Source organism: Helianthus annuus, chromosome 2, assembly GCF_002127325.2.
Source record: "Helianthus annuus cultivar XRQ/B chromosome 2, HanXRQr2.0-SUNRISE, whole genome shotgun sequence".
Lineage (NCBI taxonomy): Eukaryota > Viridiplantae > Streptophyta > Magnoliopsida > Asterales > Asteraceae > Helianthus > Helianthus annuus.
The window spans coordinates 112,958,659-112,978,444 of NC_035434.2; the positions used below are offsets into that span (position 1 = coordinate 112,958,659).

Here is a 19,786-nt window from a genome sequence, read left to right on the forward strand (position 1 = left end):
TCAAAAGAGAAATAAAAAATATAAAAAGAGTAGAAAAAAGAAGTTAGAGAAAGAGGGGGGCAAAGGTGAGACAAAAAAAATAAAGATGTACTTTTTGATTGGATAATAGATAACAAATTGAGTAAATTACACATATTGTCCTTCGCTTATACATAAAATTTCATTCATTGTCTTTGTCTTTAAAATGTACATTGCATGCCCTTTAAATACTAATTTTGCACACCCCTTGTCCTTTTCTCTAACCACCATCCACCAACCCAGTTAAATGCCATCATGTGCCCCTCACGTGAGGGGTGAAATTGTCAATTTACCTATCCCAACCATTTAAAACCCCCTAGACTTCTTCATTCTAACACACAAACGAGACTTTATTCATCCTCAAAACTTTACGCGATTAAACCCTTCCCATACAATCGAACCCTTATACAACCAATCGCTATGCAATGAAGGATAAAGAAGAAAGGCAAAAAAGATGGTCAATTCGTGCAAGCAGTGGTTGATAAATACTATACGGAGTTGCATTTGCTCAATTTCTTTATAAAGGTCTGGCGTTGGAATAAAAGGGGTGTATTTTACAGCATATAACTAATCTATGCATGGTTGAAGCTTTTAAGGGGCGGGAGGGGGCGACCGACCCCCCAAACTTTTCGCTCAGTGGTGGAGAGTATGTAGTTTTCGTATAGAATTTTTTTGGTATATACTTTTTCGACCCCCTAGTTTTATAGAAATTTTTAGGTCCGGTGACTTCCGCCCCCGGTCAAAAATCTCAAACTTCGCCGGTGAATCTATCGTTGTGATCTTAAAGTAGAATGAGTCATGTAGCTATATATAATAAGAGAAGAAAGAGATAGACACCAATTAAAACAATAGGATAACTATGTGGGAAAGATAAGGGGTCGGAGGAATCAAAGCTAGAGGAGTAGAGTTCGACACCAGCAAGGAGAACACACTACATCATCAGAATTGAGTTAGTTACTTACTTACTGAAAGAAAGAGAGAGAACGGTGGGGAGCTGGGGAGGATGAGGGTTTCGCGTGTGAGTAGGCGGAGGGTAGAGATCGAGCAGGGAAGCCAAATAGAAGAACCTTCTTCCCTGAAACCCCTTCTCGCAATCCAGCGTACGAATCTCGGGTTCGATTCAACATACCACAAAGTACTCGGATAACTATATCATTAATGGTTGGGACAGGTAAATTGACAATTTCGACCCCTCACTGAGGGACACATGATAGCATTTAAGTAGGTTGATGGATGATGGTTATGGTTAAAGAAAAGGACAAGGGGTGTTCAAAATTGGTATTTAAAGGACATGAACGCACATTTCAAAGACAAAAGACATGGATTGAAATTTTGTGTGTAAATAAAGGACAATCTATGTAATTTACTCTAATAAATTTGTTAGGTGTTCCCAAAATACCATCTGTTGTACCTTTTTCTTGTTTTTATATAAAAATATTCATATTTTACAACCAAATTGATGATAACCATTTATCACAATTAATCGATGGTAGATATATAGTTTTCTGAGTTTCTTTAACTCAATAGGGTTTTCGTTTTATCTTTCCCCTATATGTATGTATGTATGTATGTATGTATGTGTGTGTTTGTATATACACGGAAACCGACTCAAACGAACTCCGATTGAACTTATTCCAGTGACGTCTAACCCTTAACCGTTGACCGGCATACAATTTGTTTGATATTAATATGAGAATCTTTCGGGCAAGATTGAACAAATTGGTTATCCCTTGTTTTTTAGAAAGTGTTTACTTGCTCAAACCGTATTTGCTTCATGAGAGTTTGCATGGCTCGATTTAAAAGCCATTCGAGTATCAAACCGGACTCCGTCGAGTGTCAAACCAGAACGCACGTTACTTGGTCATAGACTCATAGTAACATTACAAAACTAATGATGAGTTACAATATCACATACGAAATAAAAGCCTAAATTGTGAAACCTAAGGCTGGCAATTCTGACACGAACACGATAACACGACACGAACCTACACGAAGTTAACAGGTTTCGTGTTTAACCTTAACAGGTTTCGTGTCTATAACAGGTCGACACGATAAGACCCGTTTAATTTCGTGTCGTGTTCGTGTTTTCCTATTTCGTGTTCGTGTCTTATCATGTTCGTGTCTTAACAGGTCATGTTTGTGTCTTAATAGGTAGTGTCAGTCATGATACGACCTGTTAAAACTTAAGACCATTATACAATACATGTTGAGACCTGTTAATGGCTAAATATTATACATGTAGTAACAGGTCATTCGTGTATTAACAAGTTGTATTATACATTAGTAATTTTTTCGTGTCTTAACAAGTCGTTTCGTGTAACCAGTTTATTATCATGTTCGTGTTTGGAAAATCTGACACGATAAGATTTCGTGTCGTGTTCGTGTTAACCTGTTTCATGTTCGTGTCTTATCGTGTTCGGGTCTTAACTGGTCGGGTTGACACAATATGCCAGCCCTAGTGAAACACTGAAACCAAACTATGTTATGATTTAGTTTGTTTCAAGTTTTTGATGGCTTGGTTTTGTTTACGAAGATTAACCACCACTACTTGACTCATGAATTACCAGATAAAACCATCAAATCAAAACCATGTACACCGCGATCAAGAATGTTTCTGGATAGCAGAAACTGATCATGCTCTCAGGTTAGAGGATGATGGTATTAAGAGTTATATTGATCAAACATTATAATTGGTTGAAAGTAGGTTCATAGTTCTTGCATTAAACTGCAAGCCATAAAACCAATTAAAATTATAAACCTCAAACTTTTAGCAAAGAAAAGAGAAACAGAACCCACGACCATAGTTAACGAAGGGAGAATTAGTTCTGTATTAATGACAATGCCTTTGAGACGTTGCGCGTTATTCGATCATGTATGGGCTCCTGCATACAAACACAAGAGCATAACTTAGACTACTGTTCTTAACTTGAGGTGGCAACTTAGACTCATGAGTCGGTACATTAGGGTTATGTATTAATCTCTAACAGGTCAAATGTGTCAAAAGACGCAAAAAAATGAACATAAAATTGCCCAAGTCATTTAATTTGTGTTTGGGATTGAGTTTGGAAATGGCATTGACTTGTTGGCTTTTTCAAAAAGCCAATAAAGTTATAAAAAAAAAAAAAAAAAAGTGTTTGCCATTAAAGCCAATAAGTTAAAAAAGTGTTTTAAACCTTTTCAAGGCTAATTAGCAAACTCTTTGTCCCAAACTATAAAGGGCAAAAATAAATATTGAAATTATATCAGAGCAACTTGAGCCGACTGCGATCAAACCACTTTTGACCCCTTACCAGCCCACCTATATGCTACATTTACATCTTTATTTAGCTACAAAGAAATGTAGGGTTTTACCGTAGTCTCAGGTATCTGAAATCTTGATCTTGTTATCGTCTCAAACAAGAAAATGTATCTGCAATTCAAAAGGCCCAAGTAAATATAGAAACTCGGGGTAATGAATGGAGTCGTTTTTTGAAACCATCGTATTAACCTTATCATTAGAAACAAGCCACATTCTTGAAAATATGGCAAAAAAGAACATAAAAAATCTACACTTATCGCGTGCGTGTGTGCGCGCGCTCATTTTTGCATTTATATTTCCACAACTTTGACCTTCCTTTTTTCTTTCATTTTTACCAAAATGATGGTAAAATCGAAACAAAAAAGGCAAATTTAATAATTAATCAGTCAGAAGTATAATGGTAGTAATGACGTACCGCCAAGCCAGTTCAGTAACAAGGTCTTCTGGAGCATCAGGGAGGACCTAAATTGTAATTAAAAAAATCAAGATTTCGATGTATTAAAATAATCTAAACAAAATGCGTTTAAGAATATGTTTAGACTTACCTCGTCCTCATAGGGATTGCAGTGATTTTTGAACCACAACCTCAAGAACTCCTAAAATGATTTAAAACATCAAATGGTAAATATTTAATCAATAGCAAAATTAGGGGATTTGACTAACCAAACTGAAACATGGAAAAAATGGGACCAAAAAAGAAGCAAAGTTAGCCCGGTATGGCTTGTGATTAGAACCACTTAATCTTTAAAAGCATACTGCGGAACGGATATTCGGTTTTAGTCTGAAACTGTACAGAACCGAACTCGGAACCATTTAAAAAAATCTTAAACCAAACACAACCGGTTCGGTTCTTTGATTGTATGGGTCTCAACCGAGTTTTGTCAGCCGCAAGGAGAAAATCATAATAAAACCATTTATTATAGAGAAGACTTGGACCTTATCGACATTCTCTGGTTCAAGACCATTCTGAAAACGGGATTCGTAAGAATGGGCTAACCAGTATCTGCTTGAGTCAGGTGTATGGACCTGCATAAACGGTCATGATTTTATGTTATCAATACAAACTAGCCATAAATTATGTTACTTCAACTTGCAACGGGTGTGAGAGAGAGAGAGAGACACCTCATCAATCAATAGCACCGAACCGTCAGGGCCCTTTCCAAATTCATATTTTGTATCAACTAGTATCACACCATGTTCTGATGCCACACGCTGTAAATACGAAGAAAAAATTAACAAAAAGATAAACCATACACATCTCTAACCTTCCACGCTATGAAGTTAATATCGGTGATTATATCTGTTATCGGTCCCCATGTAAAATATCGGTACCGATATTATCGGCGATATATATCACCGATATATCATTGAATTGTTGTTGTTAAATTGCTATATATATAAATTCTTCATGATACTGAATTTCCGAGATAACCGATATTATACCGCATTAACTGCATAGCTTCCATGACTCCGTCCCATGAAAGCTAATACCAGAGAAACCGTGCAACACTTTCTAAATTGGAAGTTTCTCAAGCAATAATTACGTGTTTGCCATTATCACAATTAAGTGATAGAATTTCCTCAAATCAGCAAATTCCCTTACTTTTCAGGTGTTTTAAGGTGGTTTACTTGTTTCAGCCTTAGGTATTAGATATATAGCGCATAGTTATCGATAGCGAATAGCGACAAATAGCGATAACGTACCTATATGCTACGTCGCGATAGCGATGAAATAGCGCCCGCTATTTCGTGTTTAGCAATAAGGTAGTTAAAAATTTAAGAATATATATATATATATATATATATATATATAATGTTTATTTTATACCTTTTTATGTATAAAATATAAGTTAAAGGACCAAATGTAAGCTAGTGAAAATAGGGAAGTTAAATGTTAAGATACACAAACTAATTTTACACTTTTTGTGTAAATTTTATAAGTTGTAGGGAGTAAATGTAACTTAATGAAAGATAGAAGGGTTAAAAGTTAAAATCCATAAAATTATTTAACCCTAAAAAGGCTCCAACGTAATAAAAACGCAGCCGCTCTTCTTCTTCCTAAGTTTCCAGCAGAAATTGCAGGTTTCTGGGCGGAATTCATAGTTTATAAAACCCTAAAGCCTAAAACACGCTAAAAACCCAGCCGCTCTCTTCTTCCTCTTCTTCTTCTTCCTGCTTTCCAGCAGAAAGCATCACCGGAATCGGAATTTTTCGCCGGAAATCGCCGCCAGAGTTGCTATACGCTCGCTATATGGTCGATATGCACCTTGTAGCGCCACACCACGCTATTCGCTATAGCGTCCGCTATGGACGCTATTGATAACTATGATATAGCGAACACTTGTAATTATATATTACACTTGGAAATTTCATCAGACAAACCTTTTGTGTATGGCATCTCCAAACAACTCGCATGTGACTCAAATGTCATAGGTTCAAAAGAGAGATGATAAAACCAATATGTTTTAAAAATGGCATTAAATTTTTTGAACTTAAAAAATTATGTATAATTTGAGCTGATAAAAAAGAAAGACAAATTACCTGGCCGTACTCAAACAAACGTAATGCTTTGCTACTTGCTTCATCATAATCAGCTTGACTCATCAACCCTTGTTGCACAATCTGCAAGATAGGTACAGAATAACATAAACACACATGTACTATATTACTTATTTATTGCCCATAATTATCACTGCAAGCTTTGGTGTTATTGTTTTGGTCCACATTTTAACTACCAAAAGGTGTTTAAACAGTTAACTAACAATCAAGCGACTCCCTAAACCATGTGCAGTGTCAAATATTGCATATAGCAACAAACCTCGTCTGGACTAATAGGAACATCGTGATCTGCAGCTTTGGTAGTTGGCGTGATTATATTTGCAGGTAGCCTTTCATTCTTCACCATTCCTGTCGTGTAATATTAATAAAAGCTTATACGTTAGAATCCATGAAATATATAAGTAAAAATCCAGTGTAAATACCTTCAGGAAGAATATTGCCACAGTAATTTCGCACACCGTTCTTGTAAACGGTCCATAATGATGTATCAGTACTTCCAGTCACGTATCCTCTCACTAAAAAGAGTTAAACAATATTTTATATTCAAGAATCAACTGATTAGTACACAAAAATTAAGCAGGTTTAGATTAGCATCTATCTTATAACAATGATATGATCGTATTCTTCAAATATTAGTTGCTTCCGTTACTAATTGCATAAACAAGAGAAAATGTCAAAGGCAGCTTCGATAACTCGTAAAGAGATTAGAATCAAAACCGGCAATCGTTAGATGTGATCAAAACAGGTCAAGTCGAGTTGACCCGCCAACATTTTCTAAATTTAATAAATGATGTAAACATTCAATTCAAATGATACTTAATGCAACACTCACCAACAAACTCGACAGGGAAAACGGAACATTTCTTTGCAATGGTAACATTCTGATCAGGGACGGCTATTATAGCATTGGGAGCAATGTGCTGGGTTTGGTTGAACCACCATAAACTTGTATCATTAAGAACCTGTAGTTACCAATTTACCAATCTTGAGAAAAATCTCAACTCAAGGTATGACTTTCCAACACGGATTTGGATTTAGTATAAACGGTTTCTGGTTAAACCCACACACACTTTTAGCGAAACGGGCCATGCTTGTGTCACGGGTTGACCCAGTTAACCCATTTATTATTTTTTTTAAATGTATTTATGTAATAACTAAAACTCTGGGTATATTTTATGCATATTTGTTAATGTCGAATAGCGACAAATAGCGATAAAGTACCTATATGCTACATAGCAAATAGTGATAAATAGCGGGTGGTATTTTATAAATAGCGATACACTAGAAAAAAAAATAAAAATTTATATTTATATTATATCAAAATCATAGTTATTAAAGCAAGCGCGCAGGCGCGCCCATGCGCAAATAAGGCCCCAGGCCCAACAAATCGCCCTGGGTGTGCCTGCGCCTTTCGTAACTATGATCAAAATATTCTGGTATATAAGCTATTTTACATTTATATTTAACAAAAACCTAAAATCCAGCTATTTTATAGCTATATTTAATTGCTATTTAAATTAAAAAACAAAAAGAGATTAAAGGCCGCAATCTATTCGCTATAGCGACCGTAGAGATCACAATTGACAACTATGATTTTATACCAAAATTTTAATGTTTACAAATAAATTGACAAGCTTAAATTTTAAACATCATTGCTTCAAAACATAAAAATCACAAGTGAATTAGAGTTATAAACATTGGAGTCTTAATAATATGCAGAATAAAGTTAAACTAAAACTTTTTTCGCGTTAAACATTGTTCGGGTGATTTTAGGATCCGCGTAAAACTTCCAGCTTTCTTATCAGGCCTGACCCACAAACACAACCCATTTAACACCCCTAAATTCGCAACTGAAATGAATCCAAACGAAGACAAATAACCTGTCCTTTAAACGGAATCGAAGCAAGAACTCTATCGAAAGCACTTTGTCTATCCGTCGTCACTAGTACAAGATAATCACCTCCATCATAGATATCTCTAACCTATAAAACATATATATCACATTAACAATTCAATATAACTTTTTTTTTAATTTACAGCAAACAACTTTTTACCTTGCCTCTGGTTTTAGATTTAAGAGCAGGAATATTAAGATGCAGATTCGTCTCCGAAAGGCAATTAGAAATCGACCTTTTAGCAGCAATAATAACTTCATCTCTACGGTCACTGTTTGTTAAAACATTCAAATTGGGTTCATGTTCCTGCTGTTTGGTTGCCATTACAATACTAAAGTTGGGAAATTTATGCGAAATTTGTGTGGATTTGAAGTGGGTTTTTGCTGGTGATGAAAAGGATGAACTGTTTTGGAGTGAATAGGATGAGGATGATGTGATGGTGCCTAGGGTTTTAGGAGGGTTTAAGGTTGGAATACAGGCCATTTTTTGTTGGATTGTAGTATTGATGACGAGAATTTGTGATTTTACGCCATCTTTAGGGGAGAGATTGAAAAATGAAGCAGGAACCGGTGCTTTTGGGAGATTGAAAGAAGATGGTATGAATTAGGGTTTTGGTTCTTTGGAGATTCGATCCTGTAAAAACAGGTGGTAACTGGTAAGGTTCTTTTTAGGGCCGAATTTTTTTTTCCTTTTTTCCTTTTCTTTAATCTGCCCTCTAAATTTACATTTTCCTATGGGTTAACTGGACAATTGGACATCTTTCTTTATTGAGTTTGAGCTCAAGCTTAAAGCTCGTTTAGAATATGTGTAGTGGTGAAGAAAAATAATGCATCCATTATGGGGCATTATCCGACACGTGGCAGTTCACTTAGTATGGGACGTTATTACAAAAGTGACGTAGTGGGAATAATGCCTAATAATGCCCCTTCCAATCATTAAAAAAAAAAACAAACAAACAAACTAGTTTGTCAATGGCTAGTCAAACTCTCCTCCACTCCCATTGGCCACTTCAATAAACCATTTGACCACTTCCAGCGTTTTAATTAAAACGCCAAGATCCAATTCTTTCAAATATAACGCCGGGTGTAATGGGGGTGGGGGCGTTTTGAGGCGTTTTTTTTTCAATTTTTTTTTAAATACCACCCCACTACGGGTGGTCTTAGGCTCAGGTCTAAACAAATTTTATATTTTTTATATAACATGTCTATTATTTAACATTGTTTAGACGAGCTCAAGCCCTTCACCGCTATTGACTGCTTAGTTTAAGCTATTGAAAAGAGCTCGAGCCGAGCTTTTAGCTCGTTTAAATTTTTTTCTCAAATTATCTCGCGAGCCGAGCTCAAGTCAAGCTTTGGCTTGTTTAAGCTATTGAAACGAGCTCGAGTCGAGCTTTTAGCTCGTTTAATTTTTTTTCAAATTATCACGAGCCGAGCCGATCTCAAGCCAAGCTTTGGCTCGTTTAAGCTATCGAAGCGAGCTCGAGCCGAGCTTTTAGCTCGTTTAATTTTTTTCTCAAATTACCGTGAGACGAGTCGAGCTCAAGCCAATGTGTAACTCTTTGGATCGTACCGAGTTTTTAGTGTTGGAGATATGTATATGTCCAATCGCAATTAAAGTCAACGTAACCAAACTCGGTACGATCCAAAGAGTTACACATTGGTACACGAATCGTATATGTTCACGAGTGTTGGGGTTTAACCCATACAAAGGAACAGTTGATAAAGTTGTTTGTACATAATCTTTCCCCTTGACAGTGGCCCCTAACATCTGATGGACTCAAGTACTGCTCTTCACAACTATTGCTGCTCTAAAGAACTGATGAAGTTAAAGTACTGAAGCTCAATCTACTGATATGTCTCAAGTACTGCTGAAGACCAAAGCACTGCTGGAGCTATAACAGTGGAATGAAGAATCAGTGTTTTGTTTATTCTTTGTTCATGTAAGCAGTAGTTTGTAATCAGTGGTTGTATAGGTCAGTAGTTAGAGTTTGTTAGCAGGTTAGATGTCACTTTCATGGTGACGTCAGCCAAAGATGCTCAGTGGTTTCTGTACTATAAATAGAACAGTACCCTGTACTGTTCTTTTAGCTCTTTCACACAAGTCAATTCTGTACGAACAATCAAGTGAGCTCAGGCTGAGGGGGAGATTTGTGCATGCATGCATTTAGTTTGTTTATTGTAACCAAATACAATCATTCGATTAAATGTTAAACATGTTTGTTGAAACTTTTCTTCAATTGATTGTGTATTAAATGTTTATTTCATCTATTCCGCTGCAATTAATCTCTGTTTCATTTTCATTCTTATTAAACAAACACAATCAAAAGAAACTCAGATCCTAACAATTGGTATCAGGGCTAGGACTGTCAAACTTGATCTAACAATCATTTTGACGTAAAAGTTCATCTTAATTTCGTTGATACTTTCGATTGTTCGTATTTAGTTGAAAAACAAAGTAAGGTGTAATCACGAACAAAAGTTGATTATTCAGTACCTGTAAAACAACTAGAATGACTTCACAATCATAGGATAACACAAATAACACTGGTTCACTTTTCAAACCACCCATGTTGGTCAGGTCTGAATACAACATCTGGAAGCGAAATATGAGTCCCATCTTAGCTCAACAAAATACCAGATGTTGGAAGTCGGTTGTCTTTGGACCACATGTTCCAATGGTGCCGAGTGCTGAGGATCTAAAAGTCCTAGTACCTAAGAAAATTGAAAACTATTTTGATCAGGACGAGAGGAAACTATCATCTTTTCAATTTAAACATAATTCTTCTATTTGGCGGTATTAAACGAAACCTAGGGACAAACGTTCAAGTGCCAATATTATTTCCGGATGATATGAGTGCCTCAATAACCTGATCACCCAGTGATAGAACATGTAGTCGAGTTCCAACCACAATTAATATCAATGACATTTTTTCATTTTAAATATTATTCAAGTATAATATTGTGTATTTTTTCCCGAGTGTTACAACTATACCACCCTAAAAGAAAATTTCATTCTCGAAATGAATAAATAATAAAATAACCAACTTGATATGTGAATAACGAAGACACAAAACCTAATTTAATATAGACCAATACATACGAACACTATTCATAGCAATAACCTAACTTGTACATATATTCTAACCACACATCTACCTTTATCTTACATATTTTGTTTTATAAAAAATTTTTACATCATCAATGTTTTCCTTGTCCAGTTTTTTCATGACCCTAAATAAAGAAATGTTGTATAAAGTAAGAAATAATAACTTAATCGACCTTATATAAAAACATGCTTTATAAAATAGGAAATGGTAACGTAACTATATTATAATATTAGTAATTTCTTTTTTTACCAACTTGTGAAATAATAAATTAACAATTAATTATGAAAATATTTTATTTGGCATACCATTAACCTAGGTCATATTTTTATAATCATTTATTATTATTTAAATTAATTCGCATAACAACGATTAATAAGAATAACAAATCTAATTAAACGCACAACAATAAATTTATTTTCATCAACTTTAAGTAAAAGTAATATTTAGAGGATACCTAATAATAAAAAAATATTATTTATATATAATATTATATCTAACTTATAATAAAAGACTCCAAATAATGCATGGCATTCTCTCCTTCAACCTCATAAATTCTATTTATATTTGTTTAATAAATTTTTTTCATATTAATTATCCTTTATATTAATTTTACTAGCATTCTTTATATTAATTTTACTAGCATTTGAACAGTAAAACAGTAACCAGCCCTACGTGTCAGGGCTGGTTTGGTTGATTTTTTTTGCCTATCTCGCTTCTGGTTTTGTTATAAAAAGGGCATCTTCACTGATTTTTCAAATGTGTTCTTCTGGCATACTGGTTCGTTATTTCCCAAGGGAATGTTAATGTCCAAGTTCGATTCCCGTTTTGTTAATTTTTTTCAATCGGCTTTGATGACGTTCTCCAGTCGGCACGTGTTAACCTCAGGGTATGAACACGTGTTTTATTAACACGTTTCAGCCCTATAATCCCCCAGCAAAATCATCTTCCCACGCTAAAACATGTTTCAGTCCTATAATCCTCCCACTAAATCATCTTCCCCCCTTTCAGTTCTTTTGGTGGTTCGAATTCAGCTTTCAAGATTTGAAGATCAGGTACCCACGCGAAATCATCTTCCCTCTGCTTTCAAGATTTGAAGACCAGGTATATATCTTCCTCACAATCGTTTTATTCTGTATATTTTTAAGGTGTGTCATTTAGGGCTTTTACCTCCATATCTATTCCACCTTCATAGTTACAGAAAAGTACAATCAAACTTTCACCAAAACAGTTTGGGTTCTTCCTAACCTAATAAAGTTATGTGCTTATTGCTTATTGCTAATTACAAGATCCACTTTCAGATGGTTTATGGCTCTCTTAGAGAAAATTTTGAAAAGGCATATAAGCTGTTAAGTAAAAGGAATCCATTAAGGACCTTCTTGACACTTTTATGAAAAAGCGTATCTGAAAGAAGGGAAGTATGCATTTTTTTTTATGATTCAACAGGCTACTATTTACATCTGTAATCGTCCTTGCGGATAAGTTTTGTAAAATTTATCATCACAAGATTAATAGGTCGAGTCTAATAATCATTTTTGTCAAATTACTTTTGTGAACCTATTCATTCTTTTGGCAGACATTATTGGTAATTTTCTTTCAGTTTCCAATGATTCTAGATATGTATTAGTTGGCTCTTTTGTTCTGTTTTATCCCCAGCCACTGGTTGGGGTTTATTTTGTTTTGGAAAACGTATAAAAATAAAGCAACCAAAAAAAGGAAAAAAAAATAGTATAAATGTGTAGAAACTGATTCGTTTCAATTTTCATTAAGGAATAATATAACCTAACTAATATACTAATATGCTCTTTAACTTTGTTATCTAGGGATGAGCATGGTACCCCTTCGGTACCAAATCGGTACCGGTACCGAAAGTAGTTTGGTTTAGCGCGTCGCAACACGCGTACTTAAACGAACTCTTTCATCGGTTTCTTTCAAAAATTTGTTGACGCGTACTTAAACCAACTCTTTCATCAGTTTCTTTCAAAAGTAGGTACCGGTACCGGATATACCCGGTACGGTACAGTTCGGTACCCGTACGGTTCCAGTTTTTTAGTGAAAAAACCGGTACCTAACTAATATCGAAAACGTCAAAAGTCGAATGTACCCGATTTGGTGCTGGTACCGGTATCATTTGCTCATCCCTATTGTTATCGGGTCGTCAAATTGATTTGGGTTTCATGAACTAGATAAACTACTAATCTTCCTAAACGATTCCACAAACAAATAACTTTTACTTAGGTAAGAGTAAAATTGATAACTGTAAAGAATGATCATTTTATCAAACATGCTCAGCCCACTAATTTGGTCTGGTCTATTTGTTCAGTTGATGTTGTTGGGACGACAAGACTAGCAAAAACGATCCAGTGTAGATAGCTTGATTGGGTGTTGTTATTTATTGTTTCTTGATTGGGTTTATATAAATACCAATTCTGATATGTCTACCTTCGTATGATCACTAACACAAAGAAGATACAGTTCAGTCAACACCAAATTCATTTGTTAACTTCAGGTCTGACTTCGCGTTGAGGCTAAAGTAGTCATAACTCATGACTTCACTCTTTTAGGTAGATATTTGATAGAATGATAGATATTAGCCGCGTGTAAATCTCAGTATCATTTGTAAACCTTACGCATTTAATAACATGTCATTCAACTAACCTCTTTACTGACATATTTTATAGGCCGAAATTGAATTCATACTTATAATTTATACTTATAATTTATTTCTTCAGCTATTGTTCATGTTAGATTTTTTTTTTTGGTGTATGTCTTCTTCTTTTATATAACACTTTTCACTTTCATGGATTGATGGTTCAGGATTTGTGTTGAATATTGAAGATAACAGCCTTAAAGACCACACACGTACTTCAACAAACACTTTGATCGGTATCGTCTCCACATCTATAATATAAAGGTAGTTTTAAACTTTTTTAGCTATCTGAAAAGCTCATGAAAAATGCAATCTACAGTTTCATCTAGCGCATCGCAAAACGTGTACTTAAACAAACTTCTTTGTCGATTTCTTCTGAAAATTTATCGCCTGTATGTAAATGTGTGGTTATATTATATAAGTAACTTGGTTGTTTGTTCGATCTTATAATGAGAAAACTTTAAATGGTCAACTAATTTATTCGTGCATCTTCAACTCATTAGATGGATTTGGGTGTGCGTTCTATATGATTCTTCCACTTATCCTTTGGGCTTAGGGTAAAAGAGGTTCAACAAGATCTATACTGTTTGCATTTTCTTGCTGCCATATGGATAAAAAAATCATAAAAACAAAATTATCAGATTTACTTTTTGATCTATGTGCTAAGCATTTTGGTCTCTGCCGAGTTAACCAATAAAAACAGAAAAGAAAACAGTATAAATGTGTAGAAACTAATTGATTTCAATTTTCATTTTGTTATCTACGGATGAGCATGGTACCCGTTTGGTACCGAACCCGTGCCGATACCGAAAATCCCCACAAATGGGTATCGATAACGTTACTGGATATACCCGGTACGGTACAATTCGTTACCGGTACAATTCGTTACCGGTACGGTACAATTCGTTACCGGTACGGTACCAGTATTTTAGTGTAAAAACCAGTACCGAAAAAGTCAACAGTCGATACCAATTCGGTAACGAAAATGTAATCGGTTCAGTCAATTCGATACCGGTACTCGGTACCATTTGCTCATCCTTATTGTCATCAACTCATGAAAGTGATTTGGTCGGTCTACATGGCTTGATCAGGTGTTATTATCTATTATTTGTTGATTGGGTTTGAAATTGGTTTTACATTTTGTTGTGTCACTTTGTTCAAGAGGTTGTTCAATATCTCTTTGAAACATTTTTCATCCACCAATTTTTTTTCCCAGGTTGTTGGTTTACATATTGGTAGAAATTTGGTCTTTTCACACTTGGAAAGGAGAACCATTTAGGTATTATATTTTAAAATGGCTATTATTGGTAACTTTTCTTTTAAATTTTAATGTGTTTTCTTCACTATTCTACCGATTTGATGTCCATCGTTCTAGGAAGGTATGTATACGTGTATTTTTTTAACTTTACTGTTAAACTGATTTGTTAAAAAGAGGTAAAAAAATGGGCGGATTAGCGATTGTCAATGCAAACTTCAGTCTTGATTTGCTGTTTTGACTTTCTTCAGTTTTGCAAATCACCATGTCCTCACGCCAACGAAATACTAAACGTAGACGTGGTTTTACCAACCCAGATGTTGCCTCTTCGTCTAATGCCTCTTTTGAAGCTCCGTCTCCATCTCAGCGCCAAACATCCTATCGTACTTCCATGTTGCGCTCCAGAGCCCTTGGTCATGGGTCACAAGCATTCACTCCCCTTCCAGATGCAATGCTTCAGTCTCCTGATTACATGGATTTAGGGAGTTGTGCAGAGGTCTGTGAATTTTGCGGTGCTCTTTTCTGGTTTGAAGAATGATTGTCATCATTCCCAATGAGTATGCGACCAAGGTATAACAAATGTTGTAAAGGTGGGAAAATTGAAATGCAATATCCAACAGACCCGCCAGATCTGTTGAAATCTTTGTTTGCGGAACCTCAATTTATGCTAAATATTCGTGCTTATAATGCTATGTTTTCTATGACGTCGTTTGGTGCAACTTTTGATGATGCTATCAATGATGGTAGCGGTCCCTATGTGTTTAAGGTTGCTGGCCAAGTTTCACATTGGTTAGGTTCGCTGTGTCCAAATCCTGGCGATAAACCAAGGTTTTTGCAGATGTACATCTTTGATAGCCAAAATGAGGTAGAAAACAGGCTAAGCTTTTTCCCGAACGACTCCCAAAGTCTTTCTTCGGAAATTGTGGCTGCGTTGTCACATATGTTAGACGAGGTAAATGGATATGTCCATTTGTTTAGGTCCGCAAGAGAGTTATGTTTGCAACCCACGATTCCAAATTTCGGTATAAAGCTTTATAGCCGCGTTAAAGAACGTCTTTATGATATTCCGGCAACGCATACACTTGGCGCGATAGTTTGTGATGCCGGTTTGACCTCTGAGGACTTTGACGTGATTATTCGTAGCAAGGACAACAGGCCACATAGGGTAAGTAAGTTGCACTCATCTTACATGCCCTTACAATATCCACTTCTTTTTCCGCATGCTGAACAGGGCTGGTCACCTGATTTACGCATATCTAGAAGCGTGCTTCCGTCAGAAGCACTGATGTCACATGATGATTTGCAGCCTCAAGATCGCAATCTTACACCTATCATGTTCTACAGTTATCAGATTCATGACCGTGCCAACGTGTACACTCACTTACTTGAGCCTCTAGGTTATTTCAACAGTATTTAGTTGATGCTTATATTTGCGTTGAACATTGTCGTTTAGAGTACATAAGAACTAACCAAAATGAACTCCGATGCGAGTTTTTAGAAGGTGTTTATGACGCAATTTCTAAGGGTGACACGGAAGCTAGGAGCGTCGGTAAGCGTGTGGTTTTACCGTCCTCCTTTACAGGTGGTCCAAGGTACATGTATAAACATTATCAAGATGCACTTGCCATATGTCGTGTTTATGGGAATCCTCAGTATTTCATCACGTTTACATGTAATGTTCGATGGCTGGAAATAACTAGAGAAATTAGTCGTGCTGGTGTCTCTAGCCCGCAAGACAGGCCCGACATTGTTGCAAGAGTTTTCCAAATGAATGTGCGCTCCTTTATCAAACACTTGAGAACCGCCAAACCATTTGGAGATGTCACGGCAGGTATACTTACTTTTGCCACATCATTACACATTTACCTTTACGCCTTCCTTTTCCTCATGAAACTGCATTGTTGGGTATCCATCTTTTTTTTTTTTGCAGATCTTTACACAATCGAATTCCAAAAGAGAGGTCTCCCCCACTGTCACACTTTACTATGGGTGTCCAGTGCATCTAGCGTTCAAAGTGCTGAGCAAGTTGACCAGTACATTACTGCTGAACTCCCCGATCCGGTTGCTAATCCTACCTTATATAGGATTGTAACCGACTGTATGTTGCACAGGCCATGTGGCTTAGCCAGGATGACCTCACCTTGCATGAAGGATGGTGTCTGTTCCAATAATTTTCCTAAACCATTTGAACATGCCACCCGTTTCGATAATGCAGGCTATGTGCATTATAAAAGGTCTTCAGATTCTCATACATTTTTGAAGAATGGCGTGCCTCTTGACAACGGTTACATTGTTCCTTACAACAGTAATTTGTTGATGCACTTTGACGCTCACATAAATGTTGAATATTGTGGTTGGAGTATGCTTATCAAATACCTCTTCAAGTACATTTCAAAAGGAGCTGATAGAATTCGTTTTGCGATAACCAAGGAGAAAGAAGTATCAGGCAATCAGTCTAATGCCACCTTAGAGGTTGTTGATGAGATTCAAAACTATCTTGATGGCCGGTTTATCTGTCCACATGAGGCTTCCTGGAGAATATTCGCATTTCCAATACATCATAGAAACCCTCTTGTCCAAGTTTTGGCTGTTCATTTAGAAGGTCGTCAGAACCTAACCTTTAAATAGTCACAAAACCTATTGGACATCACGAATAATCCAAACACCGGAAAGACAACACTAACTGAGTGGTTTGCAAACAACTTCGCTGAATTGTCCAACGGTAGCAGCTCCAGTTCTTCGGGCACCAATCTCCGCTATATAGATTATTTGACAAAGTTTAGATGGGACATGTCTACGAAGTCATGGAAATTGAGAAGGTCTAAAAGGATACCTACAGTTGGTAGGCTAACTTATGTGCATCCAACATGTGGTGAGTTATTTTACCTTCGAATTCTCCTTACCTATCAGACTGGTTGTTGTTCGTACACAGATGTTCGAAAAGTGCATGGTGTTGTCATGCCTACCTTTAGGGAAGCATGTGAAAAGCTGGCTCTTATTGGTGATGACAGAGAATGGAACACCACCATTTCTGAGGCTGCAGAATGGGCGACATCCATCGAGCTAAGATCCCTGTTTGTCTACATGCTTTTATATTGTGATATTGCTAACCCATTGAAACTTTGGGAAGAAAATTGGAAGTACATGGCTGATGATATAAATCATAGGATAGGTGAAACAAGTAGTAGCAATTCTGGTCTCACCAATAACAATGACCTTCAGCAGTTTGTACTCTATGAGTTAGAGACATTGCTTAATTCAAATTCAACACCTCAATCATTGGTTGATTTCAGATTGCCAATGCCCAACACATCAACGATATCTGCTCTGCGAAATAGCTTACTCCTGGAAGAAAAAAGCTATAATAGAGATGTGTTGCAAGCAGAACATACAAGCCTCCACGCTGGACTTCGTCCTGAGCAACTACAAATATACAATGCGGTTATGGCCTCCAATAAATCTTCAGCGTAAATTTTACTCTTCGTCTATGGACACGGCGGGACTGGAAAGACATACCTATGGAGAACACTCATTGCTGCTCTTAGATCGATGGGTCAGATAGTACTTGCTGTTGCAGCTTCAGGTATTGCATCATTATTACTTCCTTCAGGTAGGACAGCGCATTCTCGCTTTAAAATACCCTTAGAGCTTACTGATGAATCTGTATGTTACATAAAGAAGAATACAAATTTATGCGAACTTCTTTTGGAAACCAGTCTTATAATATGGGATGAGGCACCCATGAGTGATCGAAGATGTTTTGAATCCCTTGATAAGACTTTACGAGATTTAACAGATAATGCCTTTCAACTTTTTGGCGGAAAATCAGTTCTGCTAGGCGGGGACTTTAGACAGACTTTACCAGTAAAACCAAAATGCACTAAGAAAGAGATCATTGCATCATGCCTACCTAGGTCTTATTTGTGGAAACACTTGATCGTCTACAAGCTTACTGAAAATATGCGCCTTGCAACAGCAGCAGCCAGTTCCAGCAGTCAGCCTAGCAGTCAACAACATTTGCAAACCTTTTCAGAGTGGTTACTAAGGATAGGTGACGGTCAAGAAGGCATACCCATTAGCATTGATCAACCTGATGTTAAAACAATTCAAATTCCTTCACAATTTCTTTTACAACAGAATAATAACATGCTTCAAGACTTGATTGCATTCCTTTATGATGAACATTTACTACAGAATCCAACTCCTGCTTCCATCGCAGAGCGTGCTATTATATGTCCAAAAAATGATACTGTTGAAGAGGTTAATGACTTAGTTCATACGATGGCTCCAGGTGAATGTGTTTCATACTTTAGCACAGATTCTATGATTCCCCATTCAAAAAATGGTGATGAAACAGATGCTATGTACCCAGTTGAATACCTAAACATGCTTAACTTTAATGGTATTCAGAATCACTAAAAATATTGATAGGGAATAACAACGATGTTTGCAACAACACAACCTTAAATATTGTTTACACTGATTTGCTCAATGAGATTAACACTCATCAGGTTTTCATCTCACTACACCTACTACTGTATATGTATTAATTATATATTTAATACAATGTCCAAGGCAGATAAACCTTACTAAAAAATGAGTAATACCGTATTAAAAATTGCCTAATATGTTTCCGTTTGTCTTGAACACAGGTTTTAGCAGATGGAAGAAATACGAATATCAGATCTCAGGCCGAAGGGAGTTGCACCGCCACTACAAGTACACATCATGCGCAAGTGGATCCCCGCTTTTAGAGAAAATGAAACACACTATGTGCTGGTTGACAAAGAGGTCAGCCCTTGGAACAAACAAAATTTTCAGTTAGTTGTTGCATAAATATTCCGTTTCAATCTAACCCATACCCCATATAAACAACTTATAATCCCCAAAGCGAAACACATTACATGTTTTCAAACTACCAGACAAGCATATTTCTAATTAAATTCAGTTGGTGGCTGGTTTTAAGAAATAAACATAGTTATTATTAGACTTTGCTACTGGCAATTTT

General features: G+C 36.3%; 2 protein-coding genes across 2 annotated transcripts; one reads left to right on the forward strand and one right to left on the reverse strand.

Annotated features, from left to right (window-relative positions):
- Positions 1-2,612: 2,612 nt before the first annotated feature.
- On the reverse strand, positions 2,613-8,440 carry LOC110915565 (phosphoribosylaminoimidazole-succinocarboxamide synthase, chloroplastic). Its single transcript, XM_022160291.2, has 12 exons — positions 7,930-8,440; positions 7,756-7,857; positions 6,708-6,837; positions 6,298-6,390; positions 6,135-6,223; positions 5,858-5,938; positions 4,439-4,528; positions 4,253-4,342; positions 3,862-3,912; positions 3,732-3,778; positions 3,370-3,427; positions 2,613-2,900 (listed from the first exon to the last, which is right to left on the reverse strand). Exons 1-12 carry the CDS (start codon positions 8,251-8,253, stop codon positions 2,838-2,840), a joined length of 1,218 nt encoding a protein of 405 aa, XP_022015983.1. The 5' UTR covers positions 8,254-8,440; the 3' UTR covers positions 2,613-2,837.
- Positions 8,441-15,331: 6,891 nt separating this feature from the next.
- LOC110889732 lies at positions 15,332-18,249 on the forward strand. Its single transcript, XM_022137307.1, has 4 exons — positions 15,332-16,175; positions 16,232-16,609; positions 16,709-17,380; positions 17,711-18,249. Exons 1-4 carry the CDS (start codon positions 15,332-15,334, stop codon positions 18,247-18,249), a joined length of 2,433 nt encoding a protein of 810 aa, XP_021992999.1.
- Positions 18,250-19,786: the final 1,537 nt, after the last annotated feature.

Coding starts and splice junctions, on each gene's coding strand:
- LOC110915565 (XM_022160291.2), bottom strand. CDS start 8,253: ATGGCCTGTATTCCAACCTTAAACCCTCCTAAAACCCTAGGCACCATC. Junction 6,391..6,707: donor TTTCCCTGTCGAGTTTGTTG/GTGAGTGTTGCA, acceptor AACTCTTTTTAG/TGAGAGGATACGTGACTGGA. Junction 3,779..3,861: donor GCAATCCCTATGAGGACGAG/GTAAGTCTAAAC, acceptor ATTACAATTTAG/GTCCTCCCTGATGCTCCAGA.
- LOC110889732 (XM_022137307.1), top strand. CDS start 15,332: ATGAGTATGCGACCAAGGTATAACAAATGTTGTAAAGGTGGGAAAATT. Junction 16,610..16,708: donor ATTTGGAGATGTCACGGCAG/GTATACTTACTT, acceptor TTTTTTTTGCAG/ATCTTTACACAATCGAATTC. Junction 17,381..17,710: donor TTTGGCTGTTCATTTAGAAG/GTCGTCAGAACC, acceptor GTTCGTACACAG/ATGTTCGAAAAGTGCATGGT.